The 12,500-nt window shown below is 40.8% G+C and overlaps 1 protein-coding gene across 1 annotated transcript in view; it reads right to left on the bottom strand.

Annotated features, from left to right (window-relative positions):
• Nucleotides 1-12,500, bottom strand: part of abce1 (ATP-binding cassette, sub-family E (OABP), member 1) — a 30,867-nt gene that overhangs the window by 9,803 nt on the left and 8,564 nt on the right. Inside the window, exons 6-11 of the mRNA XM_028563967.1 lie at nucleotides 11,978-12,115; nucleotides 9,326-9,395; nucleotides 7,490-7,586; nucleotides 7,311-7,400; nucleotides 5,674-5,795; nucleotides 1,703-1,827 (exon numbers count right to left, since the gene is read on the bottom strand). Coding sequence (XP_028419768.1) covers nucleotides 1,703-1,827; nucleotides 5,674-5,795; nucleotides 7,311-7,400; nucleotides 7,490-7,586; nucleotides 9,326-9,395; nucleotides 11,978-12,115 — 642 coding nt within the window. The remainder of the gene's footprint in view (nucleotides 1-1,702; nucleotides 1,828-5,673; nucleotides 5,796-7,310; nucleotides 7,401-7,489; nucleotides 7,587-9,325; nucleotides 9,396-11,977; nucleotides 12,116-12,500) is intronic.

Below are 12,500 nucleotides of genomic sequence, written 5' to 3'. Positions count from 1 at the left end.
ATGTATAACAGCTGTATACTACTATCCCTGTATGGATGTGATATGATGTATAACAGCTGTATACTACTATCCCTGTATGGATGTGATATGATGTATAACAGCTGTATACTACTATCCCTGTATAGATGTGATATGATGTATAACAGCTGTATACTACTATCCCTGTATGGATGTGATATGATGTATAACAGCTGTATACTACTATCTCTGTATGATGATATGATGTATAACAGCTGTATACTACTATCTCTGTATGGATGTGATATGATGTATAACAGCTGTATACTACTATCCCTGTATGGATGTGATATGATGTATAACAGCTGTATACTACTATCTCTGTATAGATGTGATATGATGTATAACAGTTGTATACTACTATCTCTGTATGGATGTGATATTATTTCTATCTCTGTTGTCTGTCTAGCTCAGGTTAAACAACCACAAACGATGAATGCCCCAGAACTTTCTTTAATTCTCCAGTTTGACAGTCCGTTAGAACGGAAAAATAACGTAAATAAATTACTTTAATGTAGATTTTCTTTGGGGCACATGTGTCAAACTCAATGCCCGCGGGGCCAAATCCGGCCCCTTGCAGATTTTGATGCAGCCCGCATATCAATTTAGGTTCACAATAAATGTTGGCCCGCCTAGTTTTTGTAGCTTTTTCAATATTTTGTCGCTTTTTCTGAAGTTTGTCCCACTTTTTCCCACGTTTTTGGTGCCTTATCTGGCGTTTCTGGCTTTCTTTGATGGCTAAGTTACTTTTTTGGGGGCTTTATGTGGACCAAGCTGTAAGTGAGAAGGCTCTATGAAACACATAATAATCCAGTAAAAGCATGTGAATAAACTAATCACCACCGTGTTGATGTGATTCTTAGTTTACAGTGTGGACCTCTGGGAAGTTGAGTTTGACACCTCTGCTTTAGGGCTTTATTACGTGGTATCGGATCGGTGCGTAAACTCCAGTACTTCCCGATACCGATACCAGCGTTTTAGGCAGTATTGGGACATCTCTACTCCAAATCCTGTTTATTATAGAAAATAGGGCTGAACGTTTTAACCCTCATGTTGTCTTCGGGTCAAATTTAACCCGTTTTAAAAAGAAAAAAAATTATATCCGAAATAAAATAAGGGTCAAAAACGTTGGAAAAAGTGACAAAATCGAGTCAAAAACACCGGAAGAAAGCGTAGAAACGTTGGAATAGTGGCAAAATGTAGATTAAAAAAAAAAAAATTCAACAAAGCTTGAATTTAAAAACACTGGATTAAAAAAAAAATGTAAAAATGCAAGACGTTTCAGTGTTCATCCCAACACGTCCATCAGTTGTTTAGTGTGCACAGGAAGTAACTCAGGCCTTAATGCACAAGGCAGTCACATGATCTCATGGCACTGCTAAGATGTAGTCCATTTGCGTCTTGTATTTTAAATATATATATTTTTTTATCCAATAGCGCCATAAACATAGACAAAACGTAAAAAAAGTCGGACAGAAACAGTGGAAAAAGATAAAAGCAATTTTTTTTTATTGAAAATAGTGACCAAAAACGTCTAAAAACTTTGTAAAGAGCAACAAAAACGTTGGTATAGGGGTAAAAAAAACGTATTTCCTGGTCAAAGGGAAGACAACACAAGGGTTAAGGGAAACAAAAGTTGACGTGATCGGCAGCAGAGATATAGAAGCAGAGGATGTGAACAGACCTGGTAGTGTCGGAGTCTCTTCACCTCCTCCTCATTGGCCGTCTCGGCCACCTTGAAGACCAACGAGGTCTCGCGAAACCTGAGATTCTCCGTGGGGACGTAACCGTCCAGGAAGATGTTGATACCTGAAAGTATGGAGGGAGAGAATAGGAAGTTACAGAGAGGACCAGAATGAAATTATCACCCAAGGACATTTGTTCTTAAGAGCTATGCCGGGGCAGCCGGCCAGCTCCAGAGCCCCGAGCCCAGGTTGTCCAGCAGCTAACCCAGAAACGGTGACTTTCTTCTGGGTATGGAGCCCAGCGGGGCTGCCGCTAGGGCTGGGCGATATATCGATATAAAAAATATATAGATATATTTTTAAATGAGATATGGAATTAGACCATATCGCATATATCGATATAGTTCAAATGTGATCCTTGCTCCCATAGATATATACACAGATGTCGCCTTGAGGTTCTAAACATACGTCAAAACCGCCGCCATCTTGGAACAGGGGTCCGAAGCATTCAGATCAACGCTAAAGATGCCGGACTTTTGTACTGCTTAATTATGTTCGATAGAGGAAATGAAAAGAACAAACCGCAATGAATAACATTTAACAGGTGACAATGTGTTTTATGATTATGTATGCCGCCCGACCAGCAACCTGAGCTCCGGGCGGCAGCGGGAGGCGGAGAGCTCCGTGGCCGGCCGCAGCGTCTCTTCCCCGGAAAAACACAGCTTTGCCTCGCTGCTGCGCTGGGTCCCCGCTGATCCAAATCGGACCAGCCAAAGACAGAGTGGTGATCGGTAGGATCTTACACGTAGTCCAGGACGACCTGTATGTCGATATCGGCGGAAAGTTCCACTAAGTTTGCCGGCGGCAGGCGGACGGAGAGAAGCTACAGCGGGGCAGCAGAGACCGTCTGCAGCTGCAGGATCTGGAGCTCAGTGCCCGTTAAAATTACACGTAACGCATAAATACATACAGAAATAGATAGTGGAGGAATGAGCCTGGACATTTCAGTCTGTTTTAAACTTCACCTTGAAGCAGAAACTCTTAGTTCAGAAGGGTGAAGTTTCCGTTTGAACTCAGATCTGTGAACCGATCATAATAAATATTCTTTGTATTAACACATTAATTAGTTTCTTTGTTTTGTAGTCGATAGTTCATCTTTTAGTTTACTTAAGTGGAAGCAGTATCAAGTGGAAGAATGGGACTATAAACCTAGGCTTACAGGCATGAGGCATTACATTTTGAACAAAGTAGATTATATTAATATCAAAAGCTTAATTGACCTTTGGAACGAATCACAAATATGGAGCTTTGATTTCAAAAAAGGTACTCCTGTTATACAGTATTTAGGTTTACATTTTATTGTTATTTGAACAGCTGAGCATTTAATCATGAACCAGGTGAAGAAACCGGTTTATTATTTATTTGATTTTGCAACTGTTTCTATGAAACTACATGTGACATGTCATATTTGATTTTGGCTTTGACTGAACATTTGCTCTCACTTTGCGGAAAAAATATCGGGATATATATCGTATATCGATATTCAGCCAAAATATATCGGGATATGACTTTTGGTCCATATCGCCCAGCTCTAGCTGCCGCTGTCTGCAGCTCATCTAAATATTCATGAGCACACCATATTTGGAAGAAAAGCTCTTGTTTACAAATAGAGCCACATTCACATGTTAGTTAAGGGCCTAATAAAATAGCATTCGGGCAATTTTCAGCCCAACCAATGTTACATACCCTATTAGGAGACCTTAAGGAACAGTGTGAAATACCCTATATAACAAGGGTCTTCCAACATTTTTTAAGCCAAGGACCCCTTTAACTGAAAGAGAGACGGAGCAGGGACCCCTTACTACATAGGCTATATTGTAGAAATTAAGTTGCATATTAAACTGGGCCTAAAGTAACACGTAGGGCCACCTTCACCTCTTTTTGTTGTTGTTGCATAGAATACTAAGCTATTAAAATAGCCTAATAATTGTTGGCATGAGTTTATAAATCATGCCAACAATAATGTTAAACATAAATGTGGCATACTGAATCCTTAACTGTGTCTGTGGATGGATATCTTCGTGACTACCTTACCTAAGCTATAGGCCAGTAAGCATATAATCAGTGGGGATTTATATTTGTTAATAATATGTTTGATTCATGTTAAAAGTAACTGTGTGCACATCCCACCTTCTGGCAGGTGCAGGACAAATAAAAGTACTTAACAATATAATGTACGCAACACTGCTTTAAACTCCCATATTTAATATAAAATGCACCCAGCTGGGTCGAAACTTTGCATTTTATATTAAATATGGGAGTTTAAAGCAGTGTTGCGGACATTATATTATTTTGATTCATGTGAAGACCATAATTTGGAGGCCCCCCCCCTGCATTGACTCTGAGGACCCCCCTAAGGGTCCCGGACCCCTTGTTGAAGATCCCTGCTATATAATCAGTCTATCACCCCTTTAAGCCCAGTTCAGCCCAAATAAAAGGTTCTGCAGCGTTCTGAAAGCTGCCGGTTCACAGTACTGAGACAGGATGGTGTATCATCTCCATAACAAAGCCTCTTTGGATTTCCAACCTAACTTCAAACTTCCAGAGTTTGGGCAAGTTAGACATTTTTTTTTTTAAACTTACCCGAGCGGGCAAAAAAAATAAAAATAAAAAAATAAATCTAACAATGAACCGTGCAAGATGAGTTTGAAACCACCGGTGTTGCACCTCCATTAGCCCTCATGTTGTCCTCGGGTCAAAATTTCTCAAAACTTCTATATAATCTTTTTAACCAAATTACTTAAAAAATTAAGTACAATTGTAAGTACTCAATTACTACTTTCATTGAATTGTGGGTATTACATTTTGTGGCGTTTGAAAAAATGTAAATGGTTTCAAAAAGTGACTAAACTTTGACATCCACACGTCTGTGATTCTCCACCAACATACGTTAAGTTCCTCTAATATTAGTCAGAATCATCCATCATTTAAAAATTAGGTCTAAAATCTCCTATAAATGAGATTTATTGACCATGAGTTCCAAAAATACATGTAAAACTATTGGTAATAAGTTGGTGTTAGTGAAAGAAAGTGACAAAAACATTGAAAAAAATGACAAAAACATTGAAAAAAGTGACAAAAATCAGAAAATGTGTTAAAAATATATACCGTATTTTCCGGACTATAAGTCGCACTTTTTTTCCTACTTTGGCTGGTCCTGCGACTTAAAGTCAGGTGGGACTTATATATCAAAATATATCTAATTTAACATGTTTTTACATGTTAATTCATACTGAAAACATTACCGTCTACAGCCGCGAGAGGGCGCTCTAGGCTTGTGACAACTAGAACGCTCCTCCTAAAGACAACTGAGAAAGAAAAGAGATAACAAACTGCAGGTAGTAAAATATGCAGCCCCGAAAACGGTAATCGAGCAGCAGAAAGAGAGTTTGAAATGAGGGAGAAACTTATGAGGGAGACTGGCGAAAAGGTGACTTACTGCAATGAAGAAAACAAAGAAAGCTAATCGGCTAATCGTGGGCTGAAAGCAAGACGGCCAGAGCTGGAGGAACGAGTCTGGAGGGGCTCGTTCACGGTGCAGTTACGTCTCCACGCCTTTTAATACCTCCATGCTCCACGCCCTGGTAGCTAGTTGTTCTGTGTGTTATTGTGTAGTTCAATAACTGTTAATGTGTTACGTTAACATACCGGACACCTACCGTATTCAGCGTATTGTTCTGTGTGCTATTGTGTAGTTGAATAACTCTTGTATTTATAATCTAAATAAATGCGACTTATAGTCCGGTGTGACTTATATATGTTTTTTTCCTCTTCATGACGCTTTTTTTGACTGATGCGACTTATACTCCGGAGCGACTTATAGTCCGAAAAATACGGTTTTTTAAACTGAACTAAAAAAATCTGATCTCTGATCTGGGTTTGTTGTTGTTTGTGGATGTTGTAGTTTTACCCTCTCGGACGCTGAAGGGCATGGTGACGACTCCGTAGGCGCTGGGGACTCCGTACAGACAGCAGATGAAGTCCGACAGATAGTCCAGCACGCTCAGATCGTGCTCCACCACGATGATGTACCTGAAACACACAGCGATGGCGTGGGAGAAAATTAATTAAATTAATAACCTTAAAAGTCTCACGTTGTCCTAATAGTCCCTTTACCGCGTCAACAAACTTTTAGTGTCTCCTGAATTAAGTCTGCCTGCATGTGCGTTTTCCCAGCGTGCGCCAGGAACATACTGGCTCGCTCTACCCTCTGTGTGTGTGTGTGTGTGTGTGTTTGTGTGTGTTTCAACCGTGACCCTAAAACCGTGATACGAACTGAATCGTGCCACCCCCCTAAGCTAATTAGCGGTTTGAGCTAGGGCTGCACGATATGGAGAAAATATGAAATTGCGATTATTTTTAAATTGATACTGCGAATCTTATACGATTCATGATATCGGAGGAAATTATCATTGTTGTATCCTTATTCTCATTGTCATTGAAAAATATTAAAATAAAATAAAAAATAAAATGATTATAGTGCGATTGTTGCGAGGATCTGTACCAAACAACGATTATTTTTTTTTGTGGGATACAATTTCTAGGCCGGGATGTCTCTGCAATACTTAATTTTAGAACGGTTTGACACATATTTTTGCCTTAAACAAATATTGCGCCCCCCCCTGCAATTTGGATATTGCACTAGACCATATTGCGATTTCGATAAAATTGCAATGAATTGTGCAGCTCTAGTTTGAGCTAAAAATGGTCACATTCGATTAGCATGAAAACACAGGACACACGTGTGTTATTAAACCCCCTAGGTTCATTTTGCACTGGAATTGTCCTTTAAAAAGGAACACGCAGACTTATTGGGAATTTAGCTTATTCACCGTAACCCCCAGAGTTAGACAAGTCCATACATACCCTTCTCATCTCCGTGCGTGCTGTAATGCTGTCTGACGGCTCCAGCGGCATCAGGCCAGCACAGAACATGCAGGTGAATGGTTCCAGTAATCCTACTGCTCGAATAAGTGACAAAATAACGCCAACATGTTCCTATTTACATGTTGTGATTTATAGAAGTCTGGCGTGTACAAAAAACAACATAACATGAGACACAGCCGTCTTCTAACTGTAAACAATCCGGGAACTATATTCTCAGGCGGAAGAATATAGTACTTGGGCGGAGTGATATGCTCGCAGGAAGCCTGTCTGAGAATATAGTTCCCGGTTTGTTTATTGTTAGAAGATGGCTGTGTCTCATGTTACGTTGTTTTTTGTACACGCTGTGACTCTACAAATCACAACATGTAAATAGGAACATGTTGGAGTTATTTTGTCACTTTTGTCACAATTCGGAGCAGTAGGCTAGTTGGAACCAGTTACCTGCAGGATCTGTGCTAAGCTAAGCTAATGCTGGAGCCGTCAGACAGCGTTACAGCACGCATGGAGATGAGAAGGGTATGTATGGACTAGTCTAACTCTGGGGGTTACGGTGAATAAGCTAAATTCCCAATAATTCGGCGTGTTCCTTTAAGTTAATCCCACACTGTGAAAAAAATACCTCACGAGTACTTAGAAATTGAAGTGAATGACGATCGTTACCTGTCCGGGGTGATGAGTGAGCGGATGGTGATGGCAGCCTTCAGCCTCTGTTTCACATCCAGGTAACTGGACGGCTCATCGAACATAAAACTGAAGCAGAGAAAACTAAATGTCAGCCTGCGCATTTAAAGTTTAGATAATACATCTACGACTGGCGGCTCGGGTCGTTTTCCCCTCACATGTCTGCTCTCTGGATGCAGACGACGGCACAGGCGAACCTCTGCAGCTCTCCTCCGGACAGGTCCTCCACGTTCCTCTCTCGGAGGTGAGTCAGATCTGCCCGGCAACAACAACAACAACAACAGAAAAACAGCCAATCACGACACAGACAGGTTAGAAACAAAAGCAAACAGCAACATTTTGTCTTCTTATAGAGAGACAAAGTCCCGCGCCCCTTCCGGTGGACCTCACGGGACCTTAACTCGGAAAAAATATGAACGGTAGTGAACGGGGAGAGGCAAATTATTTTTTGATCCCGTTTGAATTTAAGCCATGGATTACAAATATGATGTTCGTCAATTTAAAAGATTAATTTTCAACAGAGGAAAGTCTCAGTTACCCGTAGGTTTGTCGTAGTACCACTTAGTTTTTTGTGAAACCGCTCAGTGGATTACATCTCCCTGTGGACTACATCTCCCAGTGGACTACATCTCCCAGTGGACTACATCTCCCAGTGGACTACATCTCCCAGTGGACTACATCTCCCAGTGGACTACATCTCCCAGTGGAATACATCTCCCAGTGGACTACATCTCCCAGTGGACTACATCTCCCAGTGGAATACATCTCCCAGTGGAATACATCTCCCAGTGGACTACATCTCCCAGTGGAATACATCTCCCAGTGGAATACATCTCCCAGTGGAATACATCTCCCAGTGGAATACATCTCCCTGTGGACTACATCTCCCAGTGGAATACATCTCCCAGTGGAATACATCTCCCAGTGGAATACATCTCCCAGTGGAATACATCTCCCTGTGGACTACATCTCCCAGTGGAATACATCTCCCAGTGGAATACATCTCCCAGTGGAATACATCTCCCAGTGGAATACATCTCCCAGTGGAATACATCTCCCAGTGGACTACATCTCAATTTCAATTCAATTTTATTAATAGTATCAAATCATAACAAGAGTTATCTCGAGACACTTTACAGATAGAGTAGTTCTAGACCACACTCTATAATTTACAAAGCCCCAACAATTCCAGCAATTCCAGTAATTCCCTCAAGAGCAAGCAGTGCGACAGTGGCGAGGAAAAACTCCCTCTTGGGAAGAAACCTTGCCTGTCTCACACAATCTACCTCACCTAGCTTGATGCTCGGCTTGCTCGCTAGCTAGCTAGCTTAGCCCTGTTAAACAACAACATGTAACACTATCTTACCTGATGTGTTTTATCCAGTGAAGTGTTTTCAGCAGATAAGCAAAAGAACGAGCGAGATCGTCTGATCATTAGAGTAACGTTACATCCCCGGTACGATACACAGAGACATCGTAGCTTCAGAGAGACGTCATCCATGAAGTTTGTAGTCTTTCTAATTACGTATTTTCAGTCCTATACTTCAACAGTTTAACAATAAACTGAGACTTTCTTCGGTTGAAAAATAATGTTATAAATTGACGAACATCATATGTTGTAATCCATGGCTCAATTCAAACGGGATCACAAAATAATTATCATCTCTCCATTGACTCTCGTTCATATTTTTTCCGAATAAAAGTCCCATGGACCGGAAGTAGAAGGGCGGGACTTTGGCTCTCTATTGTTGGGATTTGTCAAAACGCTCTGAACGATCACATTGGTCAGACATTAACGTCAGCGATAGAGGAAAGAGTTAATGTAAAACTATGATTGACAGCAAATAAACTTTTGGAAAATTAAATTGCATGTTCAAAACGAAATATTAGCCCATCAGGTTAAAAAGCCCTTCTCCTACTCAGCGCCACAAATTTGCATCTTTGCATTGACTTTGTAAAATTATTGTGTGTGTGTGTGTGTGTGTGTGTGTTACCTAGCTGGGCACAGACAATGGTCTGTGTGTCTGTGTCGTCTTTCCTGCTCAGGATGGATCCCACTGACCCCTGCAGGCAAGATAAGAAGAATTACAATCAGTCCAAAATTACTGAAACCAAAATTATGAAAAAGTAACAAGACCAGTGGTTGAAGAAGTACTTTGAGCATTCCCTTAAGCACTGCACTGTGTAAAAAAAATAAAAAAGTACTCCGTTGCAAGTAAAAGCATTCAAAATTGAGTAAAAAAGGGGAGAAGTATTACCAGCAACATTTACTTTAAAGTATCAAAAATTAAAAGTACTCATTATTCAAAACGGATTCTCTCAGAGTTTTAAATTGTGTATTGTCTTCAAGGCCCCAGAAGATATACAGTATATTTATTTATCTTATGCCTACCAGACACTAGAAGACTGTGAAAAGATTAAAGTGTGACACCATCTCACGTCTGAAAACAATCCATCATAATGTCTCCGAGTTTTCAGTCACAGACAGATTTTATTACCAACGACCTTACGATAATGTCAAACACGCTTGATTTCGTGGGAAACGTCAAGACAGGAACAGGACTTGATCGGAGTTTTATGACCACCTGACACAAAGCTATTGAGATGACGGGAGCGTGCACCAACTCTAGCAAGACTCTCTTCGTTCCAATATTGGGAATTATTCAGGGACAGTACACTGGATCTGATTGATCTTAAAAGATTGAGCTTGGTCTGGTCAGACTACCGGGACAGTGGAATTGCTTGAAAAGCCGTTTAGTGTAAGGTCGGCAATTCGCAGACAAGATAATCATTTGTGCACAAGTATTTATTTAACTAAAATTATTTTTTTCCAGGGCACTTCAGTGTTGACAGGGCTCCAGACACCGATCAAATGGTCGCATTTTGCGGCCAAAATTTGAGAGTGTGCGACTGAATTTTACATCCAGTCGCACATGTGCGACCAGTAAATTTGGGGGAGTGAGTAAAAGGCACAAGTTGTTTAGGCCTACTTGTTCTAGTGGAATGTTATTGGCCAGTGCCCCTAATGTTTACATACATTTGTTAAGTATTGTTTTTAACTGTGAAATGACCAAAAGGTTACTAAGCACTTTATTACCAAGCACTTTTTTCAAAATTCTGAATGTATGGTGTATATTTTGTAGGGCTGTCCTCGACTAAAGAACTCCTTAGTCGACTAACACTTATAGGATTTTGTCGACTAATCGATTAGTTGATTTAATTGACAGAGCTGTGAGCTTTGAGACGTGGTTAAGACTAGAAAAGCACAATATAAATGTAGTTAATTAACCATCTGTAAAACTGAGTTTCTCCACAATTAATGCTGCAAAAGCACCACTTTAAATCTTGTGTTTACCATAAATTTACCAAAACAGTTTCTTGGAAATAAGTAATTAAGCATTAATAAGCATAAAAAATGACTAATCGACTAAAGAAATCTTAGTTGACTAAGACCAAAACGACCGATTAGTCGACTAACAGGTGGCAGCCCTAATATTTTGTTAATATATTAGTACTGTCATAACAGCGATGGTGCTGACGGTTTACCTTCTATGTTGCATCTTCAAAAGTGCACAATACAATGTGACCCTGAATTTGAAACAGCACACTGGGATTTCTGCATCTATTACCAAAGTATTTATTAGTAATACGGTGGAAATTACTACCAATCTTAGTGGTTGCGCCCCTAACATTTTTTCACTGTGCTCCTAGTGAAAAAAGATAGTCTGGAGCCCTGGTTGACCTCACATACATCCCAGTGAGGCGTTATCGTGCAGGGATGCACCAAATCTAGGATTCGGCTTCGGCCGAATATTGGGCTTTTTGACGGGGTTCGATTTCTCCCGAACCGAACCCTACGCTTGCACTACGCGCGCTACGCTGGTCACCGTAATGACGGAGGCCGTTGATTACGGGAAGGTGTTTACGTAGGTGGAGCGTTCAACGCAGCAGGCTGTGAGAAAGTGGAAATGGAACTGGTGAGCAGAACAAGTAGTTGTTTCCATTGAAGGCCATTCAAGTCCAGCTACATGTTCAATCTGTTCAATGCTGATTGGTCTGGTGGTGGCGAGGACCCTAAACTATACACAACATGGCCAACATTTGGTACGAAACGTCCGAAAGAATACGAGTTGTGCATGAAGGAATCTCCAGACATCAGCCAGAAAGCAGCAACTTCAGGTATGGCAAATGAAAAATACACTGCTGTGGATGTTGTTTACTTCATAAATGTGTTTACTGTGTTAATGGACTGAGGATGGGAGGAGGATTCGGTATTTGGCAGAATCTTAACCAGTGGGATTTGGTATTCGGCCGAACCCCAAAAATCTGGATTCGGTCCATCCTTGTTACAGTATTATGGAACCCACGAAACTTCTAGGCAAGATCCGGCCTTCAATAGCATTCACACACTACTATTGGCCAGGCGTCCATGCTTACGCTAGGTAACTTAACCCGATTGGTTCAGGTCCTATCCCCCTGACCAATCGGCTATCCTAACCTTAACCACTCGAGGTCAACGCCTAACGCCAACCAATCGAGTTGCTTCGTAGGGCGGGACTTAAGTACAGTGCTTGAACAAATGTACAAATATACTTAGTCACTTCCCACCGCTGTGCTGTGTACAAGATGTGTTAAAACTCGTTTACCTTGACAGTTTTTGGGATCTGGTCCACGTACTGCGGTTTGACAATGGCCCGCAGGTCGTCCTCCAGGATTTTGGTGAAATAGTTCTGCAGCTCAGACCCCCTGAAGTAGGTCAAGATCTCCTGCCAGTCTGGAGGATTCTGGGAGAGAAAACACAGGTCACATATACGTCAACATTTTAAAAAGGTCCTATGACATGCTGCTTTTTGGGTGCTTTTATATAGACCTTAGTGGTCTCCTAATACTGTATCTGAAGTCTCTTTTATATAGACCTTAGTGGTCCCCTAATACTGTATCTGAAGTCTCTTTTATATAGACCTTAGTGGTCTCCTAATACTGTATCTGAAGTCTCTTTTATATAGACCTTAGTGGTCCCCTAATACTGTATCTGAAGTATCTTTTATATAGACCTTAGTGGTCCCCTAATACTGTATCTGAAGTCTCTTTTATATAGACCTTAGTGGTCCCCTAATACTGTATCTGAAGTCTCTTTTATATAGACCTTAGTGGTCCCCTAATACTGTA

This window comes from Perca flavescens, chromosome 19 (genome assembly GCF_004354835.1).
Source record: "Perca flavescens isolate YP-PL-M2 chromosome 19, PFLA_1.0, whole genome shotgun sequence".
NCBI lineage: Eukaryota > Metazoa > Chordata > Actinopteri > Perciformes > Percidae > Perca > Perca flavescens.
The sequence above is the reverse complement of the archived record's forward strand: the minus strand, read 5'-3'. Positions and strand labels throughout refer to the sequence as shown.